General features: G+C 35.3%; 1 protein-coding gene and 1 long non-coding RNA gene across 3 annotated transcripts; one reads left to right on the forward strand and one right to left on the reverse strand.

The window, feature by feature from the left end:
* Window positions 1-11,626: 11,626 nt before the first annotated feature.
* On the reverse strand, window positions 11,627-12,100 carry LOC109209937. Its single transcript, XM_019373302.1, has one exon. The coding sequence runs from the start codon at window positions 12,098-12,100 to the stop codon at window positions 11,627-11,629; it is 474 nt and encodes a 157-aa protein (XP_019228847.1).
* Window positions 12,101-13,830: 1,730 nt separating this feature from the next.
* Window positions 13,831-16,458, forward strand: LOC109209932. 2 transcript variants are annotated; one of them, XR_002065464.1, is made up of 3 exons: window positions 13,831-13,985; window positions 14,521-14,609; window positions 16,203-16,458. It is a non-coding gene; the product is annotated as an uncharacterized LOC109209932 (long non-coding RNA). The 2 variants fall into 2 exon arrangements; XR_002065463.1 differs by having other exon boundaries at window positions 14,521-14,605.
* The last annotated feature ends 3,901 nt before the right edge of the window (window positions 16,459-20,359 follow it).

Genomic DNA, 20,359 nt, shown 5'->3' on the forward strand with positions numbered 1-20,359 from the left:
AATTATTTACAGACTACTACCCCACTATAAACTTACTGTTCTACCAGCTTCATTCACATTTGGTAACTGAATGACAAACTCGCTGTCTTTAATGCTCTTGTCATAATTGCCTTATTTTCAGTGAGACTCTATAAATTTTATTGAGAATGTCAGGGGCGGATAAGTTGCTCTAGTAGGAGACTAGTAAAGCCTTGATTTAGGTCGCCCAAATTTTTAATAATAGATTTTATTATTTTATTTCAAGTTAGACAATATTAATGTTTGTAGAAAAATAAAAAATTACAAAAAAATTATAAAAAAGAAAGAAAGGTGTCTACTCTTAAACAGTAAAAATATTTTTAAAACTTTGAATTAAACTACTTAAGTCTTCATATTAGTAAATATATTTTTACAACAATATCAAAGGTAACATATTCCAAATANTTTTCATTTCTAATATAAATAATAATATTACTATGTGAAGTTAAAGACTTTATGTCATTTAAGAATATATGCTATAAACAAGTATGAAAAAATGGCAAGATTAATTTTTTTGCATATATATGTGTATACATACGAATAAAAAAAGTATAAGGCCTCTTATTAAAATTTGGCTTTAAGCCACCAATTTTATGGAGCCGCCCTTGCAGTTAAATCCCATGGCTTCCCCCATAATTTCCTCCTGCACATATCTCTCATTTTTTCCTCCATTAACAACTTATTTCTCATCCCAAGAAGCTGCTTTTTCGGACACACAGAAAATGAGATGGTGACAATCCATCGCACACAATTTCGGAGAATCTCATCATATTAGCATTTTCAATTGGGTTCATTCCTTTAATCAGTTTGTACTCCTCTATCTTCATCATCAAGTCAAAATCGCTCAGATTTCAAGGATTGTCCAAGTTAGGACTAGAATAAGTACTTGTTTCTTTCTTCTGAGTACTTTCAATCTTGGCATTCTCCACGCTAGTTCCTTTCAAATTCTCAAAAGTTTCAATCTTGGCATTCTCCATACTACTTTGAACCTTGGAATTCTTTAATTTCAATCTTGACATTCATTTTCTGGTTTGCACTATAGTAGTTTCTTTCTTCCGATTATCCATACCAGCTTCTTTCTTTGAATTCTTGAAGTTATTCATTTTCAATTTTCTGAGTTTGAGAGGAAAAAAACAGAGGGAGAGGAATTGAAATGTAATAATTTCGTATGAGTGCGAGAGAGAGGGAGAAAGTAAATTTGTATGCTTATAGATGATAATAGGGTCGATTCCCTAAGCCCGGAAAACCCAAATCAAGAATTGTCTGTGAATGTTATGCCAACTTCTACTGCTATTTCAAACAATTTTCATTTGGAATTTAGAAATAAGTGCACCGTTTATTTGAGTCTCTCCTCTTTTATTTTCAATGTTTATGACATAAATATAAAATTAATTCTTACCAGCATTATTCTTTGGTTATTTATATTTTTTTGTTTTTTCTTATTTGAAATTAAAACTACTAACCTTGATCACTGTTTATTTACTCATTGTGAGTTTATAACTATATTCAAGAATATCGACTAAAAAATATATACTCCATTGTGATACAAAATAATGCGAAAAGAGGAAAATACTGGTGTATAGATATTATACAATGACTTGTATACTAGTAATAAATTATGACTTTGGAAAAGAAAAATGACTTTCATATGTCCTTAGTAATAAACTACTGTACTTTCGTTACTCTAACACACTATCTAAACTAATTTGGCCCACGTGGTCACGTTTCAGGGTGATTTGCAGACTTGGTTTATTTTACAGAGGGGAATAACAAAAATAGAAGGGCAAAATGTAAAATTGATCAGTTGGTCATGAGCGGTTAAAATTATATATTTCTTACAATAGGTTACTTTTGTCTCATTATTGAACCGCATATCTATACTCATTAGTAGGAAAAACCCTTCACTTCCAACAATCAATCAGGACTGATACCATCCGCACTTCTTCTCACTATTAAAAGTGAAAGTTCAAGCTTTGAAGCTCATTTTCTAGCATTCCTTTCAATTGGTCCGACTCGTAGTTCACTTCTGACTTCATGTTCGATAGCCCGACCATAGTGATGTTAATTATGGTGACATTCATAAGTAGCTTGGTTAGGGGTGTGCATTCGAATCGGTTTATCGATAAATCGAATCGATTATTTGATCGAAATCGAAATCGAAAAAATCGAAACCTTATTGAAACGATAACGATAAGCATATGTACAAATCGATAATCGATAAGTAATTATCGATAAGGGTCAAAATCGAATCGATAAATCGAATGCACACCCCTAGACTGTAGACACTTGTTAAATGAGTAATTACCTATTTGAGTAGATTAATATAACATACAGAATGTATATATATTCCGCTACTATTTTGAAAGCGGCTATACAGTATTATTTTCCCTAATCTATACCCTTTCCTTTACCCTAAGTCCCTTACCCTATTATTTCCTCTACCACATTTAAGGAATGATCATATTTAAAGATCAAGGGAATGAAGTTCAAATTAATGGAAAACAGAATTAGACGTGATGATGTGTTTTGTGTTGTTTTGTTTTTTTATACCGTTGGAGTGTTGGTGACATACATTTGATCCCTTGCTTCAGTTTTGTTGCATGTGCTTGTTGACACAATTTTTATATTATAAATGGTGTTCGTCTTATTTTAGCTTCTTTTTGTCCATATTAGTTAGGCGCGTTTATAGCGATATACTTTCCGTGGAATCCCGCAAATTTTCTTATTGGTGTAATCGATAACCGAATCGATACGCCCCCGAAATCGATAAATCGAAATCGAAAAAATCGAAACCTTATTGAAACGATAACGATAAGCATATGTACAAATCGATAATCGATAAGTAATTATCGATAAGGGTCAAAATCGAATCGATAAATCGAATGCACACCCCTAAGCTTGGTCCATCTTTATTCCATTTTTGGAAGGATTAAGTATAAGTGCAATATACTAGTGATTTTAGAGTTAATCCGGAGGAAGAGGAACCTTGGGACAACGGTACTACACAGCCTAGCTATTTTCTAAGTGTGCATTGAACTTTCCTTTTTTAAAGTTAATCTGAAATCGCCACGTCCTAATTGTTTTCTAAGTGCGTTAGAGTCTCTAAATCAGTCTAGGAAAAATTACGCGACACATCAAATATTTACACTGTATTTATTATTCGTAGCTATACTTTTAGCAAATTTACCATCCATAGCTATATTTGAATGTTATGGCAAATCCATGAAATAAGATATTAATTTTTTTTGAATTAAAACAAGAGAGCAATAAGCTCTCGTAGCTTAGATGGTTAGAGCATCGGCATAGTTAGCAGAGGTTTCTTGGGTTCGACTCTTAACAAGAACATTTTATTTTTCTGTATTCTGTATTTCGCCTTAGTTATATTTGTTGCGCGAATAAATACAGTCGATACAAATATCCTCTGTATATATCCATGTATACAATTGATACAAGTTGTATCCTTTGTATACACTTTTGTATTTCGCCTTGGATACGGTTGATACATATTGTATTCATTACATGAATGAATACATTGCACGAACGAATACAATTGATACACGTTGTATTCGTTGTGCGAATGAATACAATTTGGCGAGTTGTATTCGTTGCGCATTTGAATACAATTGATACACATTAGTAACAATTGAATAGTTATGATAATTAGGTAAATTATAGTTACTGAGCTCTAAACTAAAGTGGTTATGAAAATTCCTCATTAGTCTAAGCAATCACATAAATTCCAGCGGATTCAGTCAAATTACAGGGATGGGTTAGGGGGAAGGTGTAAGACATTTTCCAAAATCCGCAGAAAACACAGTTCCCTTATGGAATTATTTAGACTTTGTGAATTTGTATTAGTCTAAGAATGTTTTGGGTAGGTTTTACATGCTTAAGCTACAGAAGTAAACACGTACTTCAAACAAAACGGATTTAAAGCTACACAACTCTTTGCAAAAATAGCCAAAGCATTTACTAATTCAGTTTCTGAAAAAACTCGTATTTGGAATAAAGAATCTTGGGGTTTTCCAGTCGCATAAGCTGCTGTTATATACCGATTATAATTAGGGAGGACTTAAGTGTACAGAAGGGAAGAACTAAGGGGGTCAATTAGTCATTGTTAATAAGCATTTTAGTTACTTTGTTAAGGGAGTTAAAAGTTATTAGAGAAATTAGAAGCATACTTATTGGATTGTTTTGAAACCCTATCTCACTTTTTTCTACTTATTAAATATGCATTGCTTCAACTTTAAAAAGTTCAAACAGTTTAGGTAGTAAGCAGATTGAATCTCAAAAGAAAATAAAGACTACTATTATCTAACAATTGAAACAAGAATAAACGTGAAATTAGCTTATTGAGGAACATTCACTTATATTTTTAGGGAAGAGGACAAAGAACGTTAATATTTGAAAGATGAAATGTCCCTATTTCATTCGAGTTTTTTATTTAATGAATTTTATTATCGTTTTTATCAGATTGCCAATTAATGTTCATAAATTTTTTCATCTATAATTATTGAATAAGTAACATGATTAATGTATAGATATTTTACATTATGCTTAAACTTTCATTTTGTAAGGAGAAACCATCTCCCAGCTGCTTTCATTATTGGGCTTAAAATCAATGGTTAGAACTGTTTGGCGTTTGCAATAACTTTGGGCAGAAAAATAAAATTACAATCACATAAAGAAAAAAATTTTTTATTGATAAACATTGTAGGTTACAACTCTGTTTATCCTTTGATTCTTCCCTCTGATTTATTCTACGTGATCCGAGGGCCTTAGCGGCGTATTTCTTGAACGTAGAATGATATGCATCTTCTTGATGTATTTGATGATCAAGAAGCATGTAGCATCCCTCCGTTTGGATCTTGAATGTTGCTAGAAATTTGAGCTAGACATAGGGATGTACATGGACCGGGTTAGTTCGATTTTTATTAAAACCAAACCAGACCAACTATATCGGGTTGGATTTGTTCGGTTTTGTCGGGTTTTTCGGGTTTTTTTTGTTATGTGAATATTATTTCAATCTTACTTTGTTAAACTTTTTATAAGTAAATATATGTTTAGTAAAAATTGAAAAACTTGACAAACATATGATCTATTTAAATATTTTATGGTAGCATTTTGTTAATAACACATGATAGTTATTTTTTAGTCCTCTGACAATAATTTTTCGTTGATGTATACTTAAGGTTAAACGAATTTAATAATTAAACATAAAAATCAACATGATACCTAATTAATGATAAGTTCTATTTAATTTTAGATTATCAAAATACCACTTCAAATTTGAAAAAGATATAAGAATTTAATAAATCTTGATATATGAACAAGGAAGAATAAAGAAATTGATGCATTTCAGTAACACTTGATAAGAAAGTGATCATATAACCCATTATTTAAGGTTAGTAAAAATGGAGTACTTCATATTCTATTAAATATTACATTCCATAAGAGAATCCCAAATATTTCTAGAATTTTTGTAAAGAAAATTCTATATAAAGTCTTAAAAGTATATATAAAAATTATATATTTATATGTCGGTTTGGTTCGGGTTTTTTACTCAATACCAAACCAAATCAAACCAAACCTAGTCGGGTTTTTTAATCGGTTTGGTTTGACTTTTCGGTTTGGTGCGGTTTTCCGGTTCGGTTTGTACACATATTTGACTTGTCTTTGATCTCTTAATGAATATTCCAAGAGTTTCATGGAATTTCGGAGATCTCATATTTGATCTAGCCTTATTTATAGGCATGAATTAGGGTTTGGGTGTAGTAGCCATCAAGTAACCCTAGTAGACTCCTAATATTTCAAAAGTTGTCTTGAATTTAAGATTTATCTGTCTACAAGAACTTAGAAGTAATTTTATGTATTTGATAAAATCTGATCTTTCTTATACTTTATTAAAAACCATTTATCTGTAACAAAGACGTGCTCACCATGGATTGTAAATCTCAACCAGCTAAAAGTATACGATCACAAATGATCCTACGTGGTACAGTTATTATCTTATATAAGGATTATCAAATTCTCTTAATTCCTAAAAAAAAAAAAAGGGTGATATGAAATATTGTTTGATTAGATATATACTACTGTATATAACTGATACTAACATATAGACTATGAGGGTTGGAGAATAGTTGTGCCTTTTTGTTTGTTTGGTCAAAATTTAAATGCTCAAGACTGACAGTAACGTTAAAAGATTAACGATAATAAATAATAATATTATTTTGGTTGTTAATTTTTAGTTTGGTCTATTTTTTTGTGTTTGGTACAGTTTAGTTGAATATTTTCCAATTCTTTTTATTTATAATAAATGTGTGGTACAACATTCGTATTACTGCTTTTGATATTAAACATGATTTTACTTTGACGTGATTAATCGAAAGAATCAGTGGCTTTCATGCATTCAAGAGGAAGAAGCCAATTCTTTCCAAAAGCAAGGAGCATCGCTCTAATCATTTACATAATTTTAGATAGTCACTCCCTTCTCAGAGAGCCGTGCGTGAGACTTTGGCCTTATACGGCTCTGTCTTAAGGTTGTACGGTCCGTCTTGACATTAAAGCATTATTTATATATATATTTTTAGTCTGGACTAACGAATCTTTTGCTTCTCACACTATTAAAAAACTTGAATTAGCTAAGAATCTATCGCTAAATCGTTCGTAGCTGACATTTTTTTAATAATTTATTATTAATCCGTTGCTAAGTAGGATTAAAGATGAATTTTGTTATTTAGCTATTAAATTTCTCCGTCACTAATTTTTGTTATTATTAGTGTCGAGTCATGTCGAAGAATGGTGCTTGCATTGAATAGTGGTACTCGAGAGGCGATGATTCGATTGGACATGTCAACCGAATAAATAATGCGTAATAATAATTGACTTTACGAAGATTTCATTGAATTTCGGTAGCTAATGGAATTGATCCGACATATTTTCCAAACATAAAAGAATCTGGTAATATATAATGTTTCTAGTTAATTTTATTTCTCTCACTATCTCATTAAAGTTAACAGTCAGAGTTTATAAAATATTTAACAGGTACCAAAAACGCTCACGTTTTACAAACATAGATTAATAGACCAAAATACTCAAGAATATATTTAAAGGACTACTTTAAACCTACCCAAACATAATGAACCAATTTTGTCCATTTTCTCAAAGAATATACCGAACTTTAGCCTCCCCGCAAAAAGACCGGCACGGCGACAGTAGTGTGTTCTCATAGCCTGGGGTTTAAGCTGCAGGGTTTTGACTTGTTGAGAAAAACAGAGCAATGTTGATTTTAGAGAGAGAAATTTTGTAAAGAGAGCAAAATGAATATTCTTCTTATTATGATTTTGTAACCGTTTTACAAGAGTTGAAAATGAATATATAGCTAACTAACTAACCTCCTTACTCATGTGCATAATTACCCCTATTCTAGAAGATACTAGAAGCTACTATTATTTTATGTACAGAGGATAACAAAAAAAAATACTAAATTGATGTAAGTCCAGTAAGGAATTAGCTGATGAAAGCCCAATAACCAGTTGTAACTCGTGTAGCCCAATAGTGCCATATAGTGAGAAGAAACCCTTATCTTCTTTTCCATTTCATTGTTGTCAAGAAACCCTATCTTCAGTTTCTTTTCCATCGGCAACACCCCCCTCAAGTTGGAGGGGGCGGAAAGCACGCCCAACTTGCCCAGTAAACTACGATGGAGAGGCCCAGAAAGGGGCTTGGTAAACAGGTCAACGAGTTGATGGTGAGAAGGAATAAAGGAGAGAGAGATGAGCCCCGCTTGGAACTGCTGCCTAACAAAATGGCAATCAAGTTCCACATGTTTGGTACGCTCATGGAAAACGGGGTTTTTGGCGATATGGATGGCGGCTTGACTGTCAGAGTGAAGAGGCACCGGCAACGAAGGAAGAACAGAAAGATCGTCAAGTAAACGAACGAGCCAGGTCAGTTCAGCAACGACTCGCCGCATGGACCGGTACTCGGCTTCAGCGGAAGACAAAGAGACGGAAGGTTGTTTCTTGGACTTCCAAGAAACAGGACAGCCTTCTAGACTAATGAAAAATCCACTGACAGAGCGACGACTATCAGGACAGGAACCCCAATCAGAGTCGCAAAAAAGCAAACAAATCAAGAGAAGGATCAGCACTCATGAAGAGACCTAAACCAGGGTCAAGAAGGAGATAACGAAACAATGATGAGCAGCAGAGAAATGAGACACTCGCGAGGGTCTTGCATGAATTGACTAAGATGCTGGACGACAAAAGAAATATCAGGACGGGTGTGAGTTAAGAAATTAAGTTTGCCCAAAAGGCGACGATAGAGCAGAGGATCAGCAAGAGGAGCCCCAACACCAGTACGTAGTTTAGAAGAAGGATCCAAAGGAGAAGAGGCAGGGGACAAACCAAGGCAGTCAAATTCAGTGAGAAGGTCAAGAGTGAACTTGCGTTGGCATATGATCAGACCAGAGGACTCACGAAGTACTTCCATCCCCAAGAAATAAGATAAGTTCCCCAAGTCTTTAATTTTGAATTCATGATCTAAGAATTGTTTCAAATCATTCAGCTCCTGAACATTGTTGCCTGTGAGTAAAATGTCATCCATATAGACTGCCACCAGAGAAACAGAATCACCAGTTTTCTTGTAAAAAAGAGAGTAGTCGTTAAGGGAGTGAGTAAAACCCTTGAAATTAAGAGCAGCAGTCAAGCGAGCATACCACTGCCTAGAGGCTTGGCGAAGACCATAGAGAGATTTCTTGAGTCGACAAACTAGGTTAGGAGAAGGAGGGTCTAGGCCTGCTGGAAATTCATATAGACTTCTTCATGTAGATCCCCATGTAGAAAGGCGTTATTCACATCCAATTGATAAAGGCCCCAATTTTTCTTGACAGCAATAGCAAGAATGCACCCAATAGTGGTCATTTTGACCACAGGGGAGAAAGTCTCTGTAAAATCAATCCCCTCTAATAACCAAACGAGATTTGAGCCTTTCCACACTCCCATCAGATTTTAGTTTAACCTTGTAGACCCACTTACAAGGTAAAGCCTTCCTCCCAACAGGTAATGAACTACCTCCCAAGTATCATTAACCTTTAAAGCATCAAGTTCCTTAGCCATTGCTGCTTGCCAACCAGGGTCCAATGCTGCCTGAGAATAACTAGAAGGCTCATGGACATTAGGTAGGGAATTGAGCAAACTTTGGTTAGAAACAGAAAGTAGATTGGAAGAAATAGTAGAAGGGGAAACAGGTGAGAGGAAACAGGAATAGATGCATTGGTTAGGTGCACTGCCCCACAGATGTAGTCAGACAAATAACTAGGAGCATTGTATTCTCTTAAAGATCTGCGCAAGGCATCAGGAGGAACCTCAGAAGAGGAACAGGAGTGATGGGAAGATAAGAAGGAGATGGAGAGGAGGAGATAGGTGAACCAGATGAGGAAGTAGAAGGATTAAAGGATGATGTAGAAGGGGAACTAGGAACAGGACTATGATCAGCTGGAGGAAATGAAATTGGAGAGGAAACAGGAGCAGGAGATTCATCAGTTGGGAGAGGAATAGAGGAATCAAAAAAAGTGATAGGTTGTGGTGTAGAAAAATCAACAGTAGAAGAAGGAGGAAAGAACTGAGAGAAAGTAGTGGTAGGATGTGTAAAAGGAAAAACAGATTCATGAAAAATCACATTTCTGGAGACAAAAACCTTATTGGTTGCTAAATTTAATAGCTTGTATCCTTTCTTACCATTAGGATAACCAAGGAAGACACAAGTGATAGCCCTAGGATCAAGTTTGCCTCTAAGAATAGGCAAAGTAGAAGCAAAACATAAGCATCCAAAACTTCTAAGAAAAGTGTAATTAGGAGGTTTGTGAAACAGTATTTCATAAGGAGATTTGTAGTGTAGAAGTTTGGTAGGAAATCTATTAATGAGAAAAGTGGCAGTAAGTAAACATTCCCCCAATAACAAATAGGTACTTTGGAATGAAAAAGAAGAGCTCGACAGGTTTCCATCAAATGTTTGTGTTTTCTCTCAACAATACCATTTTGTTGAGGGGTCCCAACACAAGTGGTTTGGTGAATAATTCCTTTGGAAGAAAAATAAGCTATGGCAGCAAGACTGCTTCCTAGCTCAAAAGGCATTATCAGACCTAACTTTCTTGACTTTGACTTCAAATTGTCTTTCTACCATAGATATGAAGGATTTGAGAATAGTGAAGGCATTACTTTTAGTACTGAGTAGGTATGTCCAAGTACCCCTACTAAAATCATCAACAATAGTAAGGAAGTACTTAAAACCATTGTAGGTGGGTTCCTTGTAGGGTCCCCAGGTATCAATGTGAATAAGTTCAAAAATATGAGAAGTAGAACTTGTGCTGTCTGGAAAAGGTAATCTGTGTTGTCTAGCCATAGGACAAATGGAACAGGGAATATTTTCTTTACAAACAGCAGATTGTGGTAAGATAGAAATATATCTCATGGTAGAAATGGGTAAATGTCCTAGCCTTACATGCACAAATTTTTATCAGTATTAACAGAGTTAGACATAATATGAGAATTGCAGTATGGTAGAGAAGAATTCTGTGAAAATGTGACAGCTTTATTTGAATGCAGGGAATCAGTAAGCTTGTGAGTTGAGTGGAAAAGGTAAAGACCAGCCTTCACATCACCAAGGACCAGGGGCCTCCTCAAAGAAAGGCCCTGCATCAAACAACAAGTTTCAGCAAAGGTAAGAAGAACTTTGAGTTGAGTGCACAGTCTGTTAACTGAAATGAGGTTGAATTTAAAATCTGGGACATAAAGAACTTTGTGTAGAGTCAAGTCTGGATGTATTGTTACTTGTCCTGCCAGAGTTACTCTTAATCTTTGTGAATTAGGAAGATTAACATTAACAGGATTAGGTAAAGGTTTGATATTAACAATGATGCTAGAGTCAAAAGTCATGTGTTCTGAAGCTCCAGAGTCAAGAATCCAAATATGACTCCTAAGATTGCTTTGTGAATAGGAAATATTAGGCAAACATGTACCAACACAATTAGCATTGGCAATGGTTTCAGAATTGTTGTAGCTTCCTGACCAATTTTAACTTGTTGAAGTAATTCCATTAGTTGTGTCAACTGTTCCTGCTTTATACCAATGGTTGCTTCCACATCATGGGATAGAACTTGACCATAACCTTCATCTGTTGTTACTGCATTTCCTTGAATGGAATTCTAAAATCTTCTTTGTTTGAAATTCTGTGGATAACCTAGCTTGAAATTCTATGGATAACCATGAAGTTTATAGCATTTGTCGATTGTATGTCTTGGCTTTTTGCAATAGTTGCAATTCAGACTTCTCCTGTTGTCTTGATTAGTTCTAAAAGTATAACCACCAGTGTTATTCACTGTAGAGGTTGTAGGTTTAGCTTGAGTTGAACTAAATCTTTGTGTTGACACAGCAAATGACCCAGAGTCACTAGGATAATGTCCCATGTTTTGTATCCCTCTTTGCCTTTCCTCTTGCAAGAGTAAGTAGTAAGCCCTATCAATATTTGGTGGAGGATGCATCTTCATGATATTTCCCCTAACATTAGTATATGACTCATTTAGTCCCATTAAAAACTGAACCAATTTCTATCTCTCTTCAAGTGCATCATTCTTATCATTAGCTCCACACTTACAATCAACACAAAGACATACAGTCCTTGCATCAAGTAATTCTATTTCATCCCATATAGCTTTTATCTTGTTGAAGTAAGTAGCAATGTTGGAAGATCCTTGCACTGTTTCTAATAGTTGTTTTTGCAATTCAAATGATTGTGCTAGGTTGGATTGCCCATACCTATCTTCAAGCTGTTTCCACAGAATCCTTGCAGATTTAGAGTGAATCACGCTGGGCCTGATGTCTGGAGTAAGGGAATTCAAAAGCCAGGCAAACACCATGTCATTACACCTTATCCAGTATCGCAAATCTGGTGAGTCATCCTTAGGCCTGACCAAACTGTTGTCAATAAAACCTAGCTTATTTTTAGCAGATAAAGCAATCAAAATTGATTTTCTCCATCCTCCATAACTAGTTCCATCGAAAGGAGGAGAAATCAAACACATTCACGGAGAATCAGAAGCATGCAGAAAGTATGGATGATCTGGATCGATTTTGGTTGCTGCCATTTAAATCAGCTTCAAGGAGAAGATCTAAAGAATTCCAATTGAATTTGAGTAAAAAAAAACAGTTTCAAGGAGAAGATCTGAAGAAACTTCAATGAACTAGAGTATAAAATCAAACGATCTAGAAGAGATTTGTAACAAAATAGTAGAAAAAATCGAATGGTTCGAGCAGATGCTCTGATACCATGTTGATTTTAGAGAGAGAAATTTTGTAAAGAGAGCAAAATGAATATTCTTCTTATTATGATTCTGTAACCATTTTACAAGAGTTGAAAATGAATATATAGCTAACTAACTAACCTCCTTACTCATGTGCATAATTACCCCTATTCTAGAAGATACTAGAAGCTACTATTATTTTATGTGCAGAGGATAACAAAAGAAAATACTAAATTGATGTAAGTCCAGTAAGGAATTAGCTGATGAAAGCCCAATAACCAGTTGTAACTCGTGTAGCCCAATAGTGCCATATAGTGAGAAGAAACCCTTATCTTCTTTTCCATTTCATTGTTGTCAAGAAACCCTATCTTCAGTTTCTTTTCCATCGCAACAGCAAAGATAGAGAGAAATGGCCGTACAAAGGGGACGTAACGGTGCGATCGGTAAAGAGGAAGGAGCTATTTTTCGGACAGGAAATTGAGGTGGAGGAGCCCAATGATGTCCCTCCTCATCTGCTCAACCTTTTTGATGCTGCCGAGAATGGAAACCTGGACGCCCTCCGCAATGCCCTTGGTAATTATTTTGTCTTGTTTTTTTGCGATTTGTATTTCTGGTATTATATCTAATTGTTTGTTGATTTTTACACTTTATTGCCTATTGAGGATTTCAGAATTAAAGCTGGGTTTTTCTATTTTTGGGGGTTATTTGTGAGATTATGTTTATTTTTTGGCTAGTGTCTTAAAGTATACTCGGTACTAGTGATTGCGATTTGGTGCTTTTTTGATTTTTGTGAGGTGAACTAATTTACTGTTCTGACCATCAATTTGATAAAAATGAGTTTTTGTGCGGGTGGGTGGGGGTGTGAAGATGATCTTGTTAAAATTTTGGGATAATTATGAGTTATTGTGGAAAGCTGTTGTTGAATGTGATGCGGTATGTGGTGGCAGGATTATTGCTTGAAGGGGTTTGAAGGTGGTGGGAAGATATTCAATGGCTATTTGAGTGAGTTTGTTAATGCGGGTTAATTTTTGAAAGATGAGAACTTTATATGGGGGCAGAGTCCGAATATATTGGTGGTTCTTAGTCTTGATCTTATTATAGTTTAGATAGTTCAAAATTTGGACGAAATGCTTTAACTTTCAAAAAGAAAGAATGTACTGAAAGATGCTTCGTCACCCTTAACGTCAAAGATTCATGTCAACAAGGTTGGTTCATTGCAAGGATGATGGAAGGAGTAGGAATGAAATTGAGTTGGACTACTAAGAAGCCATCACTACAAGAAAAAGTCTTATTAATGACCAACAATTAGAGATGAGTCAAAAATATGGTCCTTAAAAGTATACTAATATGGACGAGATTACTTCCTGGTCCACAAGTCTCAGTTTTTAACTTCTTGTTCCACGAAGAGATTTAATATGGTTGTTGAACTTATGAATGTACGGTCCCTAATGTTATAGATTATGGGGAAAAAAGGCGCCACTCCTATTTTACCTCTAAAAAACAAAATAAAATAAAAACTTAAAGCACAAAAAACACTCTAATTAAAAAGACGCTGCTTTGTCAAAATATCCTTCGTCTCTATCAAAGTTGTAAAACCCTAAATCCCCAAATCTCAAAACCTCACTATGCATTTCTCATTCGGTTGTATCCACGCCCTTCGAGTGTTGTAGTGAATTTTCTTCTTCAATCTTTTACTTTCGAAGTCTTTATATTATGTGCAACACTGGGTTTTGCTTGATTTCAGATTTTCTCAGTTTTTTTGGTTTGATTGTCTTTTGAATCGGTTTGGTACTACCCTTTTTTTTTTTTAGCTTTTTCTTTTCTAAATCTTTTTGCGGTCTGACTTCCGCAGATCTAATTTGTTTAAATCTGTTCTAATAGACGAGTGTTGTGATACAATTATTTTATCATCTTGAATTATCTCCTAGGCTAAAATTGAAAGTTTGGTACAAATTATTTCCTCCGCTGCTAAAGTTGGAAGTTTTCCTACTTCTGAATCAACACAGAATTTGTAAATGAATATTAGCTTCTTCTTTTTTTCTCGTGAAGCATATGAGCACCAACTCAAAATGGTATCAAATTAAAGCATAATGAGTTCATGCTAAAATAATTTGGGGTTATATTATTTTGTGAAATTTGAGATTTTGTGATTTTTTCTTCTGTATGGTATCTTTATTCTTCTAAATTCATGTGATATTCAGCTTTCAAGAATGTTCAGCAATGTGATGTTCAGCTTTCAACTTCGCCCAACTTGGGAGAATGGACATTAACTTGAGGCACATACAAGTTCGTAAGAATTTACTCGAAGTATTAATTTATTTTTCTGATTTGAGTGTGTGGAGCTAAATCATTATTTGAGCAAATTATACATTTTACTATTGTACAAAAATATAATAAGAACAAAAATGATTTAGGTAGAAATACCCAATCCGTTATATAGCTATAGTCTATATCTCAATATTATCTTTAGGATATGTACTTCGATGATTTTTCAATAGTTATTGTATTTAAGAAGATGATGTCTTGAATGTTATGAGATGGTAAATTGAGCAGTTATTGTATGTAAGAAGATGATATCTTTAAGAACATTATCAGTTACCAATAGTAGGAATGAAAGTGGAATAACACATTCGGATTGATCAATAGCAAGAATGAAGATAGAGTAGTTTCTGTTATTAAACGTTGCCTAATTGAATATTTTCCTTACATTCTGTTAGGCATAGTTTGGGTTTTTCATTTTTTGTTCTTGGCAGAATGTTGACGTTGATCTGTTGAATGTTGCAAAAGTTTTGGTGTTTAATATTAGCCTAGGAGTTTGTATTTTTCAAATAAATAACTTTGTTGCCTCTGTTTTATCTAAATGGATTTGCATAATAGACTTAGGCTTTCATAGATTTAAGGCTTTTGGCTCTGTTGAATTTATATAAAGAATAGCCCTACTATCACTCAATTTCATTTTCTCATGAAGGTCTTGATTTAACCACTCCCTCTGTTGTTTCTATAATATTGATAAATCAGTTATGTCTGTTTCACTGTCAGCATTGGTAGATCTGTTAGAATATTTTTCTTTTAGATCATTTTATTGAGAGCATGAAGAGAATAATAAGTTGATAAAATACTTTTTATGCATTGTTGATAATGGATTGAGTGCTTCATGGTTTATATAGAATTATTTTGTTGATAAACTTAATTTGAATATATGCAAGGGCCTAGTTAAGGGAGATGGCCAAAAAACAAATGAAATATGATAAGTTGGACGGATTAGTAATATTTTATTCATATGCTGATATAAATTATATTGATGACTTCTTTATTGGTCTGTTTAATGCAAAATGCCATTATGTGTGCTCCTTCAGTTAACTAAATGCATGTTCTGATCTATTTAGAGAAAACTTAAGAAGCATGCTTAAATATTTTGGTTGTTTCGTACATTGATATCATAAAGATCCCATATGCGTTATGAAAATATTGTTTAGCTTGATTGAACTTAATTGAAACTTTAGTTATCATGAAAAGAATGTAAGAAGAGTAGATTATTAGATTCTAAGTAATTAGAGCTATTGCTGTGTTGCTATCGAAGTAAAATCCGTTGGACTACTATATTATCTGAACATGTATGTTCAAGTTATATGGGAAAGTTTGAAGCAGGAGATGGTACTCCAATATCTAAAAATAGTGATTTATGGAGTGAAGAATTTCAGGATTAGGAACATATGTTGTTTGATGATCCTCAAAAGATGTGTGGGAGCTACTTATAACTATTTGGTATCTTAACAATTTAAACGGTAAATGAGAGTCAAGTTGTATGTGACTAATTGCAGAGAGTACTACTATCGATCTTTATAGTTTTTTATTAAGTGAATTTGCTTTATATGTTTTACAGGGTTTGAAGACTCGAGTTTACAAGTCAAGATGAGGGGTTCACAGGCCTAGCTGACAAGTTGATAATCATTTTTCTAGGATGTTAAAAAAAAATTATATTGGTTGGCAGTGAATTCAGCTATTTTATTAAAAGATTGTGTAAACAGTACAAGGATTTGTATAATATTGTCATACTCTGTGCACCTAATGGAATGTAAATCCATTTTTTTGTTGTGAATTACAAAATATATACGAAAGAAGATATTATTGATAGTCTATATACAATTCCTTTTCTATATTATAAATTGTATAATATATAGGACAAGAAACATTATATATGTATATTAACAGTATTTTTGTCCATAATAATTATTGTGACCAGCCATGCTGATTTTTAACAGACCAGATTTTGGCCCTTAAAGATTTTCTAGGATAATTAGAAGCTGGTCGATGATATTGTTTAGGGACTAGAAACATGGTCCTTAAAAGTGTTTTAGGGACCAGCATTTTGGCAGTTGCTGAAACTCTTTAGGGATCAGTTAAACAATCTCGTCGCAAATGATCTTTAGCGGCGGAGTCTATACCGACGAGTGGCGACCAGATTTACCTGGTCGCTATTTACCATTTGGGACCAGAAATGGACTTTTTAGGACCATTTTTCTGGTCGGTAATAAGCATTTTTCTTGTAGTGCATGCCTGTCTGTATAAAGGTGTGTGTGTGCGTGCATTACAGAAGGAGAAATAATCTTTTATACCTCTCTTCTGCCTTCTGAGTGCACCTTTCTGGTGATTCATCTGCTCACTCATCTCATCCAACTCCGTAGAATCATCCGCAAACTATCATATGTTCTTCTCATTTTTCTGTGAAGTAGGTTGCACAATATGGTTCAGCAGAGTTCCGAGGGACTTGCCTTGAAAATCTACTTTATACTTTCATTTGTGCTGATCTATTGGTTTCAAAACTTGCTAACTACAATTCTTACTTGCTCTCCTCCTCATTATGTACAACTAATTATTTTAGTATTGGTTTATTTTGAGACTTGCAATGAGCAATATGTTGACTCTCTCAGGAGAACTAACTCTGGCATTTGGATAATATTTGAGTTGAAGTTGGTTTTTCTTTTTTCTTTTTTGGAAGTTAAATAACCTGTTCAATATATCATATTTTCCATTTTGGCTTCATATTCACGTGTTTCTACCTGATGGACTGCGGCAGATAATTAGAGTGGCAGCATTGATTGATGAGATACAGAATGAAATGAAGGCAGAAGAACATAGGGCTCCAGCTTCTTCAGTTGATAGACAAGATCTGTTCGATAAAATTAAGAAAATGAGCCCTCTTCCGTTAATACCTATGTCTGTGAAAGAAAAGGAATTAAAAGGTATTGGGCCTTTAGAAAAGTCCACTTCAACTCAGCCCAACAAGAATAAAGGAAGGAAGCCCAACATTGCTTCTACATTCCCCAGCCTGATAAAAGATAGATAAGTTGATTGCCTAGTTTCTTCTAGAAATAGTACACGTGTTTATAGAGAATAAAAGAGCCCGGTGGTGAGGACCAGAAAGCGATTTAGTGAAAAGATCGGCGAGTTGAGAGTGAGTAGGAAGAAAAGAGAGAGAGATGAGCCCGGCCTGAAACTGTTGCCGGACAAAATGGCAATCAAGTTCAACATGTTTGGTGTGTTCGTGAAAAACGGGGTTTTTAGCGATGTGAATCGCAGATTGACTATCAGAAAGAAGAAGGACAGGCAAAGAAGGAGACACGGAGAGATCATCTAAGAGGCGGACAAGCCAGGTGAGCTCAGCCACAACACGACGCATGGAGCGATACTCCGCTTCTGCAGAGGAAAGAGAGACGGAAGGCTGTTTCTTGGACTTCCAAGAAACAGGGCTACCACCCAGACTAATGAAGAATCCACTGAAGGAGCGCCTGGATTCAGGGCAAGTGCCCCAATCGGAATCACAAAAAGCGAGGAGATCAAGAGAGGGAGTGGAATTGAGAAAAATCCCTAAACCAGGATCATGAAGGAGATAGAGAAGGCAACGTTTGGCAGCGGAAAGATGAGGTAGACGAGGATCTTGCATGTATTGACTAAGATGCTGTACAGTGAAAGAAAGATCAGGACGGGTATGAGTTAAAAAATTGAGTTTACCCAACAGTCGTCGATAAAGGGAAGGATCAGGTAGAGGGTCCCCAACACCAGAGAATAACTTGCAAGAAGGATCGAGAGGTGAAGAGACTGGAGAGAGATCAAAGCAGTGGAATTCATCCAAGAGTTCAAGCACAAATTTGCGTTGGTTGAATTAAACCTGATGGCTCATGCAGAACCTCCATCCCCAAGAAAAAAGATAAGTTTCCCAGATCTTTAATCTTGAATTCTGAGTCTAAGAAAAGTTTGAGGTCCTGTAATCCTGAAAATTATTCCCAGTAAGTAAGATGTCATCCACATAGACAGCCACCAAAGAAATAGAATCACCAGTCTTCTTATAGAATAAAGAGTAGTCGTTGAGTGAGTGAGAAAACCCTTAAAATTAAAGCAGCAGTTAAACGGGCATACCACTGCCTAGACGCCTGTCGTAGACCATAGAGTGATTTTTTAAGACGACATACCATATTGGGAGAAGGAGGGGAAAGGCCAGCAGGGAATTTCATATAAACTTCTTCAAAAAAATCGCCATGTAAAAAAGGCGTTATTAACATCCAATTGGTACAACCCCCATCCCTTCTTTACGGCAATAGCTAGAATGCACCGTATGGTGGTCATCTTGACCACAGGTGAGAAGGTCCCAGTAAAATCGATCCCCTCTCTTTGAGTATCACCACAAATAACGAGGCGAGCCTTTAGTCTATCCACAGACCCATCAGACTTGATTTTTACCTTATAGACCCATTTACAAGGAAGTGCTTTCTTCCCCGGAGGAAGAGGTACAACATCCCAAGTCTCATTAGCCAATAAAGCATCAGTTTCTTTAGTCATTGCTTCCTGCCAACCTGGGTGCATGTGCCTGAGAAAAGGAGTTAGGTTCTTGAATGTGAGGGAAAGAATTAAGACGAGTTTGGTTAGAGGGTGAAAGGGTAGTGAAGGAATAGTAATTAGGTATCACAGGGGTAAGGAAACAAGGAGTAGATACATCAGTCAGGTGAACAGCTCCACAAATGTAGTCAGCCAGATAGGAAGGTGTTTTGTGTTCCCTAAGAGACATGCGAAGGGCAGTATCCAGGTTCAAAGTAGAGGGTGGTATGCTAAGTTCACTGCTAGATATAGAAACAGGTTCAGGGGAAGAGTCTGATGAATTAGGAATCTGGGGAGAAGAAGACATTGGTGTAGTAGCTTCAGGTGAAACATTAGGTTCAATAGGCATAGGAGGATCAGTAGGCATAGGAGGATCAGCAGGCATTGCAGGAATAGTGATAGGGATAGTGTCATGTGAATCAGTTGGAGAAGACATGGAAGGAAATAAAGGGTTGGCAGTAGGAGAAATTAGAGCAAAGGGATAGATAGATTCATGAAATATTACATCCCTATAAACAAAAATATGCTTAGAAGACAGGTCCAAAAGCTTATATCCTTTCTTGCCAAAGGGGTACCCAAGAAACACACAAGCTGTGGCCCTTGGGTCCAGTTTACTTCTTTGATGTGGTAAAGTAGAGGCAAAACAAAGACATCCAAAACACTTAAGAAATGAGTAATCAGGGGTTTGTGAAAGAGAAGCTCAAAAGGTGTTTTATAGTTTAGTAGTTTAGAGGGGTATCTATTGATTAGAAATGTGGCTGTAAGTAAACACTCTCCCCAATAGGCAATAGGCTCTACACACCTCTAACAGATGTCTATGTTTGCGCTCGGCTACACCATTTTGTTGAGGTGTAGCAACACAACTTGTTTGATGAATAATTCCTTTAGAAAGAAAATAGGCAGTTGAACTAATGCTAGACCCAAGCTCTAAGGCATTATCAGACCTAACCCTTTTGATCTTGGTGTTGAACTGTGTTTCCACCATAGAGATGAAGGACTTGAGTATGGTAAAAGCATTTCCTTTTGTGCTTAAAAGATATGTCCATGTTCCCCTACTAAAATTATCCACAATTGTGAGGAAATATTTGAAACCATCATGGGTGGCTGATTTATATGGGCCCCATGTATCAATATGAATAAGCTCAAATATTTTGGTAGAAGAAATGT

Source organism: Nicotiana attenuata, unplaced genomic scaffold (genome assembly GCF_001879085.1).
Source record: "Nicotiana attenuata strain UT unplaced genomic scaffold, NIATTr2, whole genome shotgun sequence".
Taxonomy (NCBI): domain Eukaryota; kingdom Viridiplantae; phylum Streptophyta; class Magnoliopsida; order Solanales; family Solanaceae; genus Nicotiana; species Nicotiana attenuata.

Excerpts from the sequence above, each read along its gene's own strand:
- LOC109209937 (XM_019373302.1), bottom strand. The coding sequence starts at position 12,100 with ATGTGTTTGATTTCTCCTCCTTTCGATGGAACTAGTTATGGAGGATGG.